General features: G+C 50.9%; 6 protein-coding genes across 6 annotated transcripts; 4 read left to right on the forward strand and 2 right to left on the reverse strand.

Annotated features, from left to right (window-relative positions):
- Window positions 1-55: 55 nt before the first annotated feature.
- On the reverse strand, window positions 56-1,199 carry BDZ83DRAFT_752237 (parasitic phase-specific protein PSP-1; the record flags this gene model as incomplete). Its single annotated transcript, XM_060514169.1, has 4 exons — window positions 56-239; window positions 296-709; window positions 779-839; window positions 896-1,199. The coding sequence occupies 4 exons, from the start codon at window positions 1,197-1,199 to the stop codon at window positions 56-58; spliced, it is 963 nt and encodes a 320-aa protein (XP_060364907.1).
- A 2,063-nt stretch (window positions 1,200-3,262) lies between these two features.
- On the forward strand, window positions 3,263-3,894 carry BDZ83DRAFT_577610 (Rieske domain-containing protein; the record flags this gene model as incomplete). Its single annotated transcript, XM_060505035.1, has 2 exons — window positions 3,263-3,553; window positions 3,616-3,894. The coding sequence occupies 2 exons, from the start codon at window positions 3,263-3,265 to the stop codon at window positions 3,892-3,894; spliced, it is 570 nt and encodes a 189-aa protein (XP_060364908.1).
- Window positions 3,895-4,321: 427 nt separating this feature from the next.
- On the forward strand, window positions 4,322-5,342 carry BDZ83DRAFT_577682 (dehydrogenase with different specificitie; the record flags this gene model as incomplete). Its single annotated transcript, XM_060505045.1, has 4 exons — window positions 4,322-4,415; window positions 4,466-4,605; window positions 4,668-4,970; window positions 5,022-5,342. 4 exons carry the CDS (start codon window positions 4,322-4,324, stop codon window positions 5,340-5,342), a joined length of 858 nt encoding a protein of 285 aa, XP_060364909.1.
- Window positions 5,343-5,786: 444 nt separating this feature from the next.
- Window positions 5,787-8,773, forward strand: BDZ83DRAFT_752239 (uncharacterized protein; the record flags this gene model as incomplete). The annotated part of the gene is made up of 4 exons (XM_060514170.1): window positions 5,787-7,042; window positions 7,105-7,948; window positions 8,006-8,354; window positions 8,583-8,773. 4 exons carry the CDS (start codon window positions 5,787-5,789, stop codon window positions 8,771-8,773), a joined length of 2,640 nt encoding a protein of 879 aa, XP_060364910.1.
- Window positions 8,774-9,592: 819 nt separating this feature from the next.
- Window positions 9,593-11,399, reverse strand: BDZ83DRAFT_752240 (uncharacterized protein; the record flags this gene model as incomplete). Its single annotated transcript, XM_060514171.1, has 3 exons — window positions 9,593-10,329; window positions 10,384-11,303; window positions 11,368-11,399. 3 exons carry the CDS (start codon window positions 11,397-11,399, stop codon window positions 9,593-9,595), a joined length of 1,689 nt encoding a protein of 562 aa, XP_060364911.1.
- A 3,137-nt stretch (window positions 11,400-14,536) lies between these two features.
- BDZ83DRAFT_621535 (CobW/HypB/UreG) lies at window positions 14,537-17,214 on the forward strand. The gene is made up of 6 exons (XM_060508272.1): window positions 14,537-14,858; window positions 14,918-15,003; window positions 15,057-15,353; window positions 15,422-15,632; window positions 15,686-15,874; window positions 15,946-17,214. The coding sequence occupies exons 1-6, from the start codon at window positions 14,676-14,678 to the stop codon at window positions 16,738-16,740; spliced, it is 1,761 nt and encodes a 586-aa protein (XP_060364912.1). The 5' UTR covers window positions 14,537-14,675; the 3' UTR covers window positions 16,741-17,214.
- Window positions 17,215-17,394: the final 180 nt, after the last annotated feature.

The following is a 17,394-nucleotide window of genomic DNA, read 5'->3' on the forward strand; positions in this document are numbered from 1 at the left end:
TGGTATCTTTGTGAATAAACAGTACAGCGGACGCTCTTCGTAGGCATCATTCGTTTCATACATTGATCGAGCCTGTCAGTGTGTCTTTCCTGCCGCTCATCTGCATGGGCATGCTATCCTGACGCGATGGGAGGTGATCGAATGCCTCTGACGCGGTCGATTCCTTTCTCTCTCCGGTTGTGCTGAAGCCAATCGCAGGATTCCCGATAACCAGGCAGAATACTGCAACTACCATGACACTACGACGCGAATTAGCGAGACTATCGAGTAATATCCCAGATTTAGAAAGACTCACGAAGATTCAAGTCCAATGAACAAAGGTTGATCGCGAAACATTGGGCTGAAGTATCCCTCCTTCAGTTCCTCAATACGGTAAGAGCATCGTACCAGTATCAGGGTGGTAGAGATGAAGAGAAATGCCAGGAATATCTTCATGTTTTTCGTCATGCGTTGTCGAGCATTTGTCCTCATGCAGATGATGAGGTAGTCCGCGAAGAGGGCACAAAAGGCGACTAGGCAGACAACTTGGAAGATGAGCCCGGCCAACGAGACATTGACGCCCCTTTGCACAGCCGCCTTGTCACTTGCAATGCTGGATAAAGCACCACCGGTTGCTTGTAGAATGAGGGATACGATGTCGCACGGAATGAAGACGAAGTAGCATAATCTCGGGTTGAACCTGGAGATCGATCGATCGAGGTGGATAATTCTGCGTTCCCAAAGTAAGTCGGAATCCTTCGTCACTGGATAATTGTTGGTATTCGCGGGCTGGACTTACACTTTGGAAAGCATAACATAGATCGCAGCACAGAAGAAGACTGGACCGACAGTAATGCAGACTGTAGCAAGAGGAGGTTAGACCGAGCCATGCCATCAGGAAGTGGATGAGACTTACTAATCTGCAGAAGAAACCCGCCAAATGAAAAGGGGTTGTCGTTGAGAATCAGTCTTCCAACATAGCCAACAATCTCGAGCAGACATCCACCAATCATGCTGGCCATGAACCCCCAGTTCTTGGATCGAAGACCCTGGATTGTATGTATGATCATGGCCAGAGCAAAGAGTCCGATGAACGTTCCGTTGACTGGCACCGATGGGCGATAACGTAGGAGACTGGCCTCCAGCGGGCATACCTCGAGAGTACAGTTGGCCTTCGGGCCGAACGACTTGTAGCCGTTCGGAAGATGAGTCGAAGACATGATGCCGATGTGAGAGTTTGAGGACGAAGGCACTAGGGATCGAGGGCGGATGCCAGATGAGACAGCTCGGATGCTTGGAGAAGACGTTGAGATTTTAAGGCGCGGGAGGTTGTACTTATGCATCGAGGCATTCCGTGAGCGGTTGAATAAGGAATTACCGCTTGCGTCTGTGATCATCCAGCCAAGCGCACGACGGCCGTAAGAGAATAAAATGAGACACGTGGAGCCCTCCAAAACATATGCCCTTGATATCGGATCTAATCTTGGACGTTAGGATTAATCCAGAGGGTGAAAGTGCTCTAGACAGGACTTAACAGCCCTTACAGCCCTTTGATTCTTTAGCATCTCGCTTTGCATTATACAAAATGGGTTAAGACACATCATCCTTCATCGTGGCATACGGTTGACATCCCGAATGTGGGGTGCGCGGGATCGCCCTGTCCTGGCGCGGCCATAAACTATGCCGCGTTCAGCCATGAAGAATCTCAACGCGGGCAAGGGAGGTGGTAGCTAGGCGCCATGCCATGTGTCTCTGCTGATACCAGTCAGACATTCCGGGCTAAACGGCCAGGCCGATCGACGTCCCGGGAGTCTGGGACCTATATTAGTCTCACTTGCATCTAGCTAGGCCCGTACTCGTACTTCGCAAAGCGACGAATCAGCAATGTCCCTTTTGCTGTCAAGGACTCAATCGACCGCAGATCCCATAAGGGAGGATACCACGATAAGCCTTGAGGCTTCGACACAAAGCGGCCCTTTCGCCCATGGCACCTGTACCCGTGCCAAGAACTCCGAGAAGTCGGGTAACGAGCACCAGAACGCGTCATGTTGCGAGCCATGCGTTGCGGGAGTTAACTCAAAAGGAAAGTGTGCGGCAATGATATTGAATCTAGACGTGGCATGCAGTTCTAGCCACGTTGGATATTCTACTTACATGACCAAGTACATGGTACTGGAGGAATCGTTTGAGGCGGCTTTCGGGTCGGGTTGTAATCGCTTACCAGAGCCGAGATTGCCAAGACACCACCGTCCCGGACAGGTATGCTCGACGCTCTTTGTCTATCACCCCCATGTTGCTAGATCATGATAGAAACAGTAAGCAGGGATGTATCTCAACAGAACGTGAGGACCAGTCAATTTAACAACAACTATGTCCTTGTCGATTGACCATTTAATCAGACGGTGCATTCACGCAATGGAGATCTTTAGATTCCCACATCATCGTTCCTGGTACTGTTCAACGCCCCAGAAGCACCCAATCTCTGTGCCCTGGTATCTGGAAGGCTCTAATGTGGTGGCTTACCCTTGAGCGGAAGGAGTCTAGATATACAGCCACAGCTGTCTCCAGCAAGACACCTCTTCTCCTTTCCTCATTACGTTACCTTGACAAACTGCCATGAGTCTAGGCCTTGTTAGACTTTATCTTAGTTCAATAAACATATTGTACCCACGTGGAAAGAGGATATGCTTACTCTTCAGCAAAGGGCCGGGCCGCCGGAAATGGTAGGTTCGGCGAGCTGCCAGGCTCTCGAACTTGGCTAAGCATATCCCCAATAGATCCAAGCAACCAAGCACTCAAGCCAGAAGACTCATGCCAATAATTCTGGGCAAGGTAATACCTCTGTCGCTTCTGCTGAGACTACTACAGACTCTAGATGAGATCTAGATCTTTGGTCAGGGAAGACAAAATCAATTTGCTTCTCTTTCACGGATCCACAGTCGATTTGGGCACATGAAGAAAGAAAGAGATCCATCAAAACATACACAGAAATATCATTGCTGTAAGAATCAACCTAATGAGAAATCAAAACAGTGAGATTGCCTCTGGAAGAGCACCTGAATTTGATGCATCGCCAACTGCGAGACTCCAGCGGACTAGAACATGACGGTTCCACTCACGTGCATCAACACGTGACCTTTCGAAAATCATCAAAGGAATCAATCTTGACGCGATGACCACGACAAAGTTCACGGGACCACCGCTAATTTCGCGATCCCGACAAGCACCAATCAGCGTAGTCGGAACTCACGCCCATCAGCTCTCTTGTCTGAATTGACGAGGGATGAATGCCTTTGGAGGGCGGTCGCGGTCCTCAGCAGGGTGGTTCTTTGCAGGCCTCGACTCGTCATTCCCTGATCTCGGGACCGATGAAAGCAACCTATCAGATCTCCGTTTCTGCGGTACAGATCTGAAAGCTGGTTGCAAGGTCTTTCAAGTGCGGAAATCGGATCCTTCGCGGAGCACAGAGATACTCTTGGCCCCTGATGTTCTCAGTTACGCTGAGCTTGAGGGTGATCTGAAAGATCAAGTACTGGTTTTCAAGTTCAAGGGCAAGTTTCACGCCGTCGACCATGTGAGTCTTTTCGTTCCATGACCATGGGCTTTTGTGATCAGAGTAAGTTCTAATTTCATCAGAAATGCCCGCATTCTTCGTATCCGCTTTCACATGGGACACCGTTTGACATCGAAGATTTCGGGATCGTCTTGAGCGCAGGTTTGACATGTCCGAAGCATGGATGGTCGTTTGATCTACATTCTGGAATGGCAGACCGCGCGCGATATAAGCTGGGTATCTGGGAGGTTCAGTTGCGCGACACAGCATCAATAGGTTCAACACCAATAGGAGAGGATGTTCCAGATATAGAAAGTAGAGATAAAGAGGTGTGGGTAAGGAGAAAGCAGAGAATAGGATAATATTCGGAAGCGCGCTGAAGATAACTCATCCTGACGCATTACTGATTTACGTCCGAGGTCTTCATTAACAAGGCTCGAATTTGGTTGCATGGCCAACATCCACATCTATGGAATGCATGTGACTGATCAAGGCCGTTGCATTTTGCAGAAAATAACGTGCTAAAGCGTCGAATGATACGACGGAAGTAAATCTGCAGACTGCGGGCAACCGGGACGCAAATGCGGGGGAGCAGACTTCTGCTGAAGTCTAACCGGAAATCATCATCCTCGCATTTCTGATCTCAACACTAATAAGGGCGAGGCACCAACCTTCTAGCAGACCTTTATTTGGCCTATTATTTCCCCGAATACATTGATACAACCCCTGTTGCACGGCCGAACACAAGTTTGACAAGTAATCATCAGTCGTCTTTCTCCGTGGATCACGATGTCGTCGAGCGTTAGAGAAGCCAAGCCATCAGTGGGTGACCCGAAAATGTCAGTGAACGAGCTCTTCAGGCTTGATGAGCGGACTATATTGAGTGTGCACAGCCATGTTTCCTCATATACCTAAACATTCTAATACCCGTAGTCACCGGCGGAGGAGGTTCCATGGGATTAGAAGTTGCTCGCTCAGTACTTGAAAGTGGCGGCGATGTCATATGCATTGACCGACAAGAGAGCCCTCTCGAAGAGCCTTGGAGCAAGCTTACGCAAAGACTTCTGGACCATGTTGGCTTCTGGACTACGCTGAATATTTATCCTGACTAGGTCGTGTGTTGAACGTGTCCAAGAGTCACGGAACACAAGCATGGTACTACAGGTGCGATATCACGGACGCAGAAAACGTCAAGTTTGTCTTCGCGGAGTCCATGAAGAAGACACGATTCCCCTTTAGAGGCTTAGTCGCCTGTGCAGGCATTTCAGGTGACGCGCCATCCATCGACTTCCCGATCAACACTGCGAGAAGTATCATGGACATCAACGTCATTGGAACGCTCATCTGCGCACAAGCTGCGGCCCAGGAGATTCAGAGACAAGGATCAGCTGGAAGTATTGTTCTTATTACGAGCATGAGTGCTCATGGGAGCAATAAGGTAAGTTGATGGGATGGCAAAAGCATACGAAGACTCTAACCGAACTTTCAGGGTGTTGATACTGTGGCGTACAATTCCTCAAAATCGGCGGTTGTTCAAATGGCTCGTTCTCTTGCTGCTGAATGGGGCAGCCGCGCAGATATACCACTCATTCGTGTGAACTCAATCTCGCCTGGGTCCATCCGTACACGAATGACGGAAGAACCACTCAGCAATCCTGATATAGAGAGAGAATGGACCAACGGCAATATGTTGATGAGATTGAGTGAGGCGCATGAGTACAGAGGTCCCATCACCTTTCTGCTCAGCGATTCCAGCAGTTTTATGACCGGGTCTGATGTCCGTGTAGATGGGGGCCACACAGCGTGGTAGTTGTGTGAAGAGCTGCGAAACGAGCTTTAGGTGATCAGTTTAGTTACTACGATCGAACCAAAGCACTGCATCAGTCAAATTACACAAGGGCAGAAAGCATATCAACCAATCGGGTAGCTACCTGGACTGCGAGCGCTTCCAGGGCGAATCAGGCAGACAGAAATGGTCAGATGGCCAACAAAAAGGCCACACCTAGCTGACCCCATACGACTTGATGAGTCTTAGCAGGAATGATTGGCTAGTTGGAGCTGTGAAATGTACGAACTACATGCGTAGGCAGATTTTGAGCCTGCGCCATTTATAATGAGATTTGGATTCCAGAGCCTGTGGTCGATGGCTTTCAACGTTGGTTTCCCCCTCATTCCACATCACCCTTTTCCAACCACTTTTCATAGCCATTTCCCACTCCTTTCTACCATCACTGATTGCGTCGAAGCTGTCGATATGGATCCGTCAGGGATCATCGGCATCATCAGCGTGGTGGCTCAGATCGTCACCACGTGCTCGAAACTTGGCCTGAGCTGGCGTGATGCTCCAGAAGACGCCAAGAAATTCAAGAATGAGATGGATGGGCTGTACAAAACACTCTCGGAAACTTCAAGCCTTCTGATCCAGAACCCCGACTTTATTGCAGCCTTCGAGGGACAGCATTCTGCGGTGCTGTCTAACCTTACGACACTTTCCAGTCCCGACGATGAAAGCCTTCTCTCTGCTTGTCAGGAAGAACTCGCACGTGTTCTCAAGGGCCTACAGAAACAGATTGAGGGAAGCCGCTTCGGCTGGCAACGATTCAAGGCGATGTTCTCTGGCGAAATGACGCAGTCGGCAATTGAGAACCTTCAGCGTCGATGCCAAGTGATCAACAGCATGATCTCGATCGACAATACTACACTTGCGGTGAAAACCAACCTCGAAGTCCAGTCTTTGAAGAAGATTCTTGCCGGAAGAGATTTAGACGAAAGCAGAAGGCGGATCTTGGATCGAATAACGTCGATCGACTTCACAGCGCAGCAGATTGACAACCTCGATAGGAGACAAGAGGGAACTGGAAAATGGCTTCTTGAATCCCCAGAGTTCGAAGCCTGGGTCCATGGAGATCGAAGAACACTTTTCTGTCCCGGAATGCCAGGTGCTGGGAAGACCATGCTTTCGTCGATCGTCATCGAGCATTTAAAACGCCGGTTTGAGGGAAACTCGTTGGTTGAGGTTAGCTTCATGTTTTGCAATTTCCGACGACACGATGAGCAAACGCCCCGTGACTTGCTTGCCAGTATATTGAAGCAACTTTATTGCACGACGCCAGCAGAGTGCGGAATAGTAGAGAAGACCTACGAATACGAGATATCTTCGGCGTCGAGACAAGACATAATACATTGTCTCAAAGCTGTGGTACTCCAATTCAGCAGAGTGTACATTGTCATCGACGCCCTGGATGAACTCGACGATAATCGAAATATGTTACTCGAAGCTATATTGAATTTGCAAGAAACATCATGTGTCAACATTTTTGCAACTTCTAGGCACATACCAGAAGTCGAGCGCTACTTCGACGGCACACCCCACATCGAAATACGGGCTGTTGATGGAGATGTGATGAAGTTTTTGGATGGACAAATCTCGAAGCTTCCCTTAGCGGTGAGAAAGAACGAAGACCTGCAGGACCAAATCAAGACTACTATCGTTCAAGCTGTCCAAGGAATGTATGCAACACGAGTCACCTACCAACTTATGGAATTGCGCTTGACTGATTCCGATCTACAAGGTTTTTATTGGCGCAATTTCATTTGGATTCACTACAAGGCAAACGCTCAGCCAAAGCTGTCAGAGAAGCACTTTGCAAACTTTCCAGCGGTTCCGAGGCGTATGACGTTGCGTATGAAAAGGCCATGGAGCGTATCGATCGACAGCTCGAAGACCAAAAGTCACTCGCAATAGACGCGCTTTCTTGGATAGTGTGCGCTCGGCGACCACTCAAAACCATGGAGCTGCAACACGCTCTCGCCGTGGAGAGAGGAACGACTGAACTAGACGAAGACAACATTCCTGAGCTGGAGGATGTTGTCTCAGCATGTGCTGGTCTAGTCACGATTGATGAGGAGAGTCAGATTATTCGTTTGGTCCACTACACGACCCAGGAATATTTCGAGAGGACGAAGGGACGATGGATGCCCGAAGCACAGAGGCTCTTATCGACATCTTGCGTTGCGTATCTTTCTTATGATAGATTTCAGTTCACGTTTGAGGAACATCTAGAGCGGTTACATCTGGACACGAAAGAAAAGCACATGATCTCCCAATTTCGAGGGTATCGATTCTCGGAAATGGTCAAGGAACTTGTCACCAGCGAAAATCCGCTATACGACTACGCCGCTTGCAATTGGGGTTATCACGCGAAATACATACATCCCCCGGACCAGGATACACTCAGCTTCCTTACCGACAGAGGATATAATCGCTCTTCATCATTCCATGTACTCCTGGACAAGAGCAAGTTTGCTTTCAAATTATTCTATTGGAGGCCGCCCCCTCGAGATGTCCGTGGAGTACATCTTGCAGCATATTTTGGTCTGATCAGGATCTTTGAGCTTTTGGAAGGAACTGAAAAAGTCAGCGAACTCCTGCTCGGTATACCAAAGTATTAGGCATGCTAATTTGATCGGCAGACTAATTTGAACCTCGAGGATAGCTACGGTTACTCGCCACTTTTCTATGCCATCCTAGGAGGCGACGAAGAGTTTCTCAAGTATCTCCTCGCGCAAGGTGGGCTGAGACTCAACAAAAAAGCAGGTCCCAACAAGAGCCATATGTTCCCACTCCAAATCGCTGTGAACTGCGAAAACAAAGCCGCTGTCCGCGATCTGATAGGAACGAATAGAGTTCATCTTGGAGCCAAGGACTTTTTGGGGAACACGGCTCTCCGTCATGCCGCATTTTGCGGCAACGTCGATATTTTTAAGCTCCTGATCGAAACAGGCAAGGTCGATATTGAATTGGATGCTTCGGAGCGGCCAAGTTCGGTTTTACGAAGTGCAGTGGTAATGGGGCGGGTTGAGATAGTTAAATACCTTGTCGAGACACAAAAGGTCGACATAGAATCGCAAACTTTGGCCGAAGACACCCCATTCTTCTCGGCCATCGATGGAAACAAGTTGGAGGTGGCCCGATATCTACATGATACGGGGTTAATCAATCCAAACGCAGCGAATTACCGGGGGGAAACGCTACTGCACTATGTTGCAGTGCGCGATCGGGTGACACTGCGGACTGTCCAATGGCTACTTGACGAAGGAAAGGTTGACGCCAGTCTTCTCACGAGAACGAGTTCCGGGAAGACGCCGTTAGATCTTGCCTTGAAGAACCGGAAGCCAGAGGACCCAGTTATCAAAATCATTTCGGATAGGATGACTTTTTTAAAGACGACGAAGATCTAACGGGCTATGGAAGATGCCATGGATAGTTGGTAGAATCACGAATCACCATCTTTCTAGAGCGCATGGCAATTACCTCGTTTACAGACCCACATTCGAATCGCTCTTTACGCTTTGCTATGATTCCGTCACGACCGAAAGGAGAGAAGATCTCGAACAAGCGGCTGACATCCGTGTCGACCTACCTATGAGCACACTCCGATGGCAGCGGCATCGCCAATTCCTACTCCGTCCTTACGCAACTTCTCGTGTGGATCCCAAGATTGGGAACTTTTGACGAGACTATTTCGGGGTATAGCCGGGGTCTGTCACGATGTTCGTTTCAGGAGGCGTGCGTCTGACCTGCATTGCGGATCCTCCGGGCGTCTAAAGGTAAATAAATTCAGTACGGCACTTAGAGATGGGTGCCAATGAAATGAAGAGATTATCAGGACTCAGGTTATGACACTATCGGCTGTGGCGGACTTCTCGGATCGGCTGTCGAAAAGAACACAATGATGGGATTGTGTAAGGGTTTCAATCATCATGGTTCGTGATATTATTGCATATTTATATAGTACATTGTGGACGACAATCTTCCGCCTGGGTATTCAACAAGAAAGGAAAAGGAAAAGTGATGGACGAGACAAATGAGATCAGTGACAGCAGTCATCCCATCTATGCCTGAGTACAGCGTGTGTGATTCGCAAGGTCTGGTTCGGAGGGTCCATCATCCGATCCTTGGTACGATCTATCATGGGTTGATCCCAGCTCGAGAAGAATGTAGCCGTGTGCTCTCAGTAGTGACCGTATTGGCGTGCTACGATACTTCAGTCCGGGCACTTAGCAACCGCGGTACCCCATTTCGGGTGAAAACCGCCCATCAGGTCCCCTCTCAGCTCGGGGGAGCTGACCCGGCTGCGGTTGATAAAAGTTGTCTGGATTATATGGTCGATAGCCGTTATTGTTGTTGTTGGGCTGGTATCCGATATTGATGGACTCCCGGTACGGGCCCTGTCCAACTTCCTGATACATATCATATGTTGAAGCAGGGTACGGCACCCTCGCCGTCGAAACCGCCGCCGGCGGCCGACGTTGCGCTGTGCTGATCCTCAGTGGCGCGGGTACGACCGTCGGCTCATTGATGGACTTTTCGTAGTAAAAGCTCTCCGCTTGCATGTTTCTAGTATTTCCAACGGGGTCGTTGTTGTTGGGCATGCTGGGAAGGGGCGGGACCGCAGCAGCTGCGTTCGTTGTTGAAGGATTCGGTAGAGGCCTGGCGGAGGATGCGTCCACTCTGGAAGCTCTGTCTGTCTTGAATTGCTCCATCATCTGCTCTTCCATCTCCTTGGTGGTACGGTTCGCGATCTTTGTTTGTCTGAAGGTTGTGACCATTGCGCGCTCCATCTCGCGGGTGCTGCGCTTGGGTTGTCTGAGGATGGCGGACTCTCGTGGAAGCGAGCCGTTACCTCCTGGTGGTGTGTTTTGCGTCATGTTTGTTGCTACGGCGGCGACCTTCTTCTTCCTCTTGTAGCGCTTCACGCCGAAGATTACTGCGCCGATGAGCAACCCAATGATGGCTGTGATCTTTGATTAGAATGTTGGGGTAGAACGCGGGGGTTACAATGACTTACCGACAACGGCGAAGGAGACTCCGATGGCGAATCCACGGTCTGTGCCATCAGCAGGCGCAGCTGACGCCGATGGCGCGTTTGAGGCCTCAACTTGGGAGCTTGGTGGGAGAAGTTCCGGCTGTGGTGTTCCGGACGCCGCATTTTCAACCGGCGGTGGTGGCAGATTCGTAGAAGGAGTGGTTTCGGCGGCGGGAGGAGGAGGCGGTGATGGTGTTGCAGGCGGCTGACTGACAAGCGGAGGGTTCTGCGGTTGGCGAGCAGGAGGATTCGACGGTGTCGCGACCGGGGCGGGTTGTTGCGCGGGAGCTTCTTGAGGCGGTGGGTTAGAGGGTGGCGGCGCTCCGGGAACAAGAGTAATGAAGCCCCTTGCAGGCGGTAGGCTTGCCGGCAACGCCGGGTTCAAGACTGCCGATGGGATCGGGGACCCTTGAGCTGCCGGGGGTGGGAGAGACGGTGCGGCCGGTGGCGGCTGTATGCCCGGAGGAGGGGCCGGTGCTGCTCCCGGTGGCGGCGATACTGCTGGCGGGGGCTGCTCTTGTTCTGAATCGCTACTTGAGTCGGATTGCTGGCCTGGCGGTGCACCTGGTTGTGGTGCGTCGGAATCGCTTGCTGATGATGCTGCGCCGGCTTGGCCGCCGGCTTCTGAATCGCTCTCAGCCTGCTTTGCAGCGCCGCCTAAAGGTTTCTCCTCTTCTTCTTCCTCCTCCTCCTCTTGTTCCTTTCTCTGGTTGGCGGGTTGATTAGGCTTGGCCTCCTCTTCGTCTTCCTCCTCTTCTTCCTGCTTGCCGCCGGCTTCTTGCTCCCCGTCTGCTTCTTCGGCTTCCTCTTCCTTAGCGGGCGGTGGTGCCGGACTTTGCCTACGGGCCAGATTGTGACGAGGCCTGCCAGGGAATTTGGGCACAGTTCTTCTCCTCCGCTGTCTGTTTACACAGGTTAGCGTCCCTCACCTGAAAGGCTGATGTGAATGCTTAGTTGATGCCGTACCTCAAAGTGGACCAAGTCGCAGTTGCGTCCATTGCTGCTAGCCCACGCGTCTTCTGCGTCTAATCTACGAACCAGTAACGGAATAAAATCGACCAGCGAGTGAGCGAAGAAAAGGCAGCACAGCTGCAAATCTAAAAGAGAACAACAAGAAAGGAAAAATGACGCAAGCGCCTCATGAGAAACAGAGTCACGGATCCCCAAGATGTTGAACAAAAGCAGAAGCAGAAACAAGAAAAGCCAAAGCAGACGTCACGACGGGGTGGGCGGCATTTGCTTCATGTTATCAATTCTCGCCGTGTCGATCATCTTGCCCAACCCCACGGATAAGTTCGGAGACATCCATGTAAAAATGTCTCCCACATCAAACCACTTCCAAGAAGAACGGGCAAGGGGGGTTCGAGATGTGCCTTTCTTACAAGCTGCGGACGGCTCAGGGACTCAAGGATAGTGGGCACTGGTCTTTGGTGCGACAAGCGCACGCGAGGGAACGCTCCAGGGGACGCTCACACGGATGGAACCCAGACTCCCAAGGCGACTTAACATGACTCTGGCGCAGCCGCTAGAACCATCAGCCATGTTTACCCAGTTCTAGCTCCTCCTCACCAGCCTCAGTGCACCGCACAGTTACACCCAAGGGGTCAAGGAGGCCCGGACGGCGGGGAGGTTCTCAACTGGCAATGGGACTCTGAAGCCTCTGAGAGGGCGAGCCGCGAACCACACCGGTACCCATGTTCGGAGGGTTTCAGACGGACCCCGGCCGCTGTCACTCTGATGAGCCCGCCGTGCCGCACCAAAACCCTCGGTCGTGTTTGACGCGTTTCTTGGCGGCTTGGCCCGGAGGCGCCCTCTTTTTGGTGTCTGAAACCACCGAAAATGCGACTGCGTGCAAGCCATGGATAGGCACGAAGACTTGTTGGCAGAGCGAGGTGCTGAAGAGTGATAGTTTCTGACGTTTGCACGCGAAAAACTCCACCCCGGCGCTTCGAGGACGGAGAGAATTAGAAACATGGTTGGGGGGCCTTGTCTGAGCCTGGAAACATTTTCCGTCCCTTCTTGATTGCGGCCGCGACTGCTGTTGCATCTCCTGTCTTTCCCTCGGTGCAACTTCGTGTTCGTTTGCCGTAGGATTGATACTGCGACAAAATTATGTTGACGCTGGCTGCAGCGTTCTGCTCTTTATCGCATAACTCGAGAACTGACGTCTGCATGAACCCGTCCTGGCCTAACAGCGCAACTTTTGGCGAGCCCCGAGCCAATTTGCTTCAATGCCTTACCACGCATAGCGGCTGGGCCACGGAACAGTCGTGATCGGCGCAAGGACAGAATCTGGCTCAACCTGCCTGCAAACGAACAAGTCAACTTTTACCGACACATTCGTTGGGTCGTGGTCTCGTGGACCCGTGACAGAAAGCACTTTGCGGAGTATGTCCGACCTGGAACATGGGCCAACTCTCTGTCGAAGGGGTGTCGCGTGGTAGTATCCGGGGTAAGCTCTGGTTCAACCTCATCCAAAACGGGGTCGACGATGAAACTGAGAATGCATGGGCACCTGGCAAACAATTTTTGTCGGCTCCTCACCTGACAATGACGTCGACGTCTACAATTTTGAACGTCAATGGCATTGGCAGGCGACGTGCTATCTATTAATACCATGAGGAGTCCCTCCGTCCTTATGGCGCTTGCACGCCGAGCGCTTGATCTGCATTCAACTCGACTCGAGGTTCGGTTCGACTAGCTGTTCGGCTCCAATATCCTTTCGGCTATGTAACCCTCCGGTCCATCAAAATCATGCCCTATATGACTTGCTCTCTAGAACTACGAAAGATGAGCTCTTGGCTGTGTGGGCAGGCGAGGCATATTTCTTCTCTCCGGTAGCGACTATGATCCATGTCCAGATGAGTTATGTACCTCAATCAATGAACGGCAGCCGGACAAAACGGAACGCAGGCTTCAACATGACTGTATCGTCCAAGTTCCTGAGTATCTTGATAATCTGACTTTCTGGTTTCTTCCCGTTCCTCAGGACCCAGGTGCGTATTGAGTTGGAAGAGATCGAGGAACATCGCCGTTCCGAAAGCCAAGATCATCACAGTGTCTCGCCCTGGTTACACATGGTCCCAACGGATGATCAGCCAGTCGCATTTCTTCCAGGACCGGTCGCTTTCGAACCCCAGCCGTCCGTAGATGATGCACAGACTAGCAAGATAAGAGGCTACGGAAGTCGTGTTTTGTGGAAAGAAGTCCTCCCTCAGTCTGTTAAGTACGCATCGGCCGAGTGCAGCACTGCGGACTGGACATATCTTGGCATGGAGTTTCATATGGTGCTTTTCGGCCGCAAATGATGACTATTGTGGTAAAAAGCTAAATGACATTGCTTCACTTCTTCGATAAGGTGACTTAATAGCTTCGAGTACAGCTAGCGGCCTGCCACGAAGAGGCAGCACTTGTGAGATTTTGGGCGCATCAACCTGAGATAATGACAAGCGGTGGATTCGAATGACTGTATGCGACACATTCACCTGGATATCACCTGCCTAAGTGCCTATTTACAATCAGCATCATAGTAGCCACACGTACTCGGCCGCTCAACGGTAGTATCGCAGATCTGCCTTACGGTTGAGAACATGAAGAGAACTTCCATAATTCGTCCTCTGATTGTGCCGAGGAACCCGAAACGAAGGGTTTCAGCCCTTAAGTTATTCCTCCTTGCCCTACCCAGGTCATGGAAGATCTCATCGTCGACCATCGACCCGGGGATAGCTCGTCTGAACTGGACCAAGCGAATGATGAAGCGTCATTTCGCAATCAACTCAACAAAGGTATCCCTCAAGGTTCTCAAGGGTCCGAGCCAGCCGTTGGATCCATCTTCCATGCTTTCATTAACTCTTTTTTCCTAATATGGCGAGGCGTTCCCCGGGATCTGGTCCCGGTCGATGTCTTTTCGGCCAATCAGAGGGCGGCCGATGATGATGACGGCCCCGGTGACAAGCCAGCCAATCCCGTGTTGTATCGCCGGGGGCATCGTCAGAACCCGGATGGCCCGTCGTACGCATGTCGTACAGAATGAAGAGCACAAGGAGATGATTCAGAGAGACTGGATGATGGAATGATGGAATGATATCTAGCGCTAGTCGGACACCTTGATGGCAGTCGATCAGATAACGCGGCTTTGGAATTGTCCAGATGTTGGGAAAGTTCATATAAATGTCCAAAATTCGTAGCTCAAGACCGATAGGATAATTCCAAGTTTTTCAATCTTCAATCTTTACCAGTTCTATAGAGTCGTAGGGAAGCCGCGGATATCTACAATGGGCAAGAAACTCTCAGCATCATCAACGAAGCCCCGAACGGGTGCCGTCGTTGTGCCAGCCACTACGCAACCAAAGTCCATTGACGAGGTTCCGAAGCTTGTCCGCCAAGACTCCGGCGTCGACGTCACAAAGCCAGTTCAGGGTAAACCGCTACCAGTCACCCTTCTCTCAGGCTTCCTGGTAAGTCCTGATCAACACATGCGAGCGATCGAGACATGTGTCTAACAACTGGATTGCAGGGCAGCGGGAAAACGACACTTTTACAACACATCCTTAAGAGCGATCATGGTCTTCGCATTGCGGTTATTGTCAACGATATCGGAGCGCATGTTTCTGTCTGCCCTATGCCACATATATCAGTGCTGACTAGCCGAACAGTGTGAACGTGGACGCATCCCTCATCAAGAAGAGCCATCGACTTACAAAGACTGAAGAAAAAGTCATCGCACTACAGAATGGCTGCATCTGCTGTACTCTCAGAGGGGATCTGCTGGAAGAGCTCGTCAACTTGTCCGAGCTCCACGAGTTTGACTACGTGATCATCGAGAGTAGTGGTATCAGCGAGCCCGAGCAAGTCGCGGAGACCTTTGATGCCCGACTGGCAGAGCAGATGGCTACAATGGGCGAGGGACCCGAAGGGTTGGATGAGGATACCATGAAGTTGCTCAAGAGGCTGTGAGCTCCACACCCTTTCTGATATGGTGGCTGAGATCTTCCATGTACTGACAAGTGCTGCTTATTAGGGCTGATGCTGGCGGGGTCGACAAATTTGCTCGCCTGGATACGACTGTCACTGTCATCGATGCCTTTACAATCTTTAACGACTTCCACACTAGCGATCTGCTGTCTTCGAGACGAGATGACGTTGTGCCGGAAGACGAACGGACGGTGTCTGACCTGATGGTTGACCAAATTGAGTTTGCCGATGTGATCGTCCTCAACAAGATCGACATGGTAAGCAGCCCCACGAGAGATACCATGACACGAGTCTGACTATGAATACATAGGTTTCCAAAACCGATCGCGCCCGTGTGTTGGATTTGATTAAGAAACTCAATCCACGAGCCAAGATCCTGGAATCCAGCTACAGCAAAATTGACGTTAACGAGATTGTCAACACCAACACATTCGACCTCAAGGTCGCTCAGTCCGGTGTTGGCTGGCTGCAAGACCTGCACGCCCTGACGGTCCGCGAGGTGAGACTTCATTCGAAGCTACATGTATCTACACATCTTATGATGAACTTTGCTGATACTCGATGCTACAGGTCAACGGGCGCAAGGCAGTCACACCAAAGCCAGAGACGGAGGAGTACAACGTCCGCAACTTCATCTACACAAGGACACGGCCATTTCATCCTAGACGCCTCTGGTCTCTCCTCTACGACAAGTTCATTTTGCAAATGGAGGAGCCTGAAGGCGACGAGGACGAAGATGCTATGGATGAAGATGATGACGCTAACATGAGCGACGAGGATGCTGACGACAAGGAAGACGAGGAATGGGAAGATGACAAGTCAGAAGCAGACGAAGCTGATGAAGACGAGGATGCTGACATGGAAGATCCCCTCGAGCCCCCGTCCAACGAAGTCATCCTCGCCAACAAGACCGCCAACCCCCTCTTCAACCGTCTCTTCCGCTCAAAAGGAGAGTTCTTCCTCGCGACGCGACCGCACAGGGCAGGAGACTGGTCTCAAGCGGGTGCGATGCTTACAATGACCGGCGGTCGCCCGTGGTTCTGCACACTTGACCCTGGTGACTACCTCACCGGTGATAGTGAGGTCGACGCTCTAGTCACGCACGACATCAAGAAGGGCGGCGAGTGGGGTGATCGTCGCCAGGAAATGGTTTTCATCGGCGAGAAGCTTGACATCAAGGGTTTGGAGGCTGCGCTGGATGCGTGTTTGCTTAATGACGAGGAGTGGAGGAAGTGGCAGAAGGTGATGAGGAATAAGAAGTGGGATGATGAGAAGAAGAGGGACAAGTTACAGGACTTGTTTGATGATGGGTTCCCAGACTGGACAGAGGATGGGGATGATCATGAAGGGCATGATCATGCATGATAGTGCACTCAGGTTGGTTTGGGGGAGAAATAGACAGCACAAAGTAAAAGTCATAGATTCACTTCATTTTGGGTTATCAAGTGAGACGGTAGTTGCAATTATCCACGTGCATGCTTACATACCTTACGGTACTTGGAGAGTTCAACTAAGGCGAAGACGGCCTCGTAGGTAGAAGTAGAGTAGGAAAGTATGCTGTCTGAAAGATCACCCTTGCACGAAGGGCTGTCAAGATAGCCGAGGCCAGGCATCCTGCCAGTTCATCTATGAGCAATTGCTCTATTGATTGAAAACAATTTCAATAGCATCGCTGTGAGACAGCAGATTCTTGGCTAGAAGCTAACAACGCCTAATGTGTAGTAAATGAGGACGAGTTGTCAGCGAGAGTAATGAGACAAGCTAAGATCTGGGCGTCGCAGCACATGGCTTACGTGATTAATCAAATAGATTGGGCGAGTTAGGGAAGCCGACGGATTGAAGATTTTCGCGATAACTCGCTGCTAGACATCACGACCTGATGGTACTCGTCCGCTTGGCAGAAGAATATACGCCAGACAACGAGATCCTTCTGGGCTTTCTCACACAACGCAGGTCTTGGTACGGTCTCATGGGGAACTCACGTCGACGCTCGAGTCGCCAACTTCGGCTCATGGCGGC

This window comes from Colletotrichum acutatum (assembly GCF_030867785.1).
Source record: "Colletotrichum acutatum strain CBS 112980 chromosome Unknown BDZ83scaffold_47, whole genome shotgun sequence".
Taxonomy (NCBI): domain Eukaryota; kingdom Fungi; phylum Ascomycota; class Sordariomycetes; order Glomerellales; family Glomerellaceae; genus Colletotrichum; species Colletotrichum acutatum.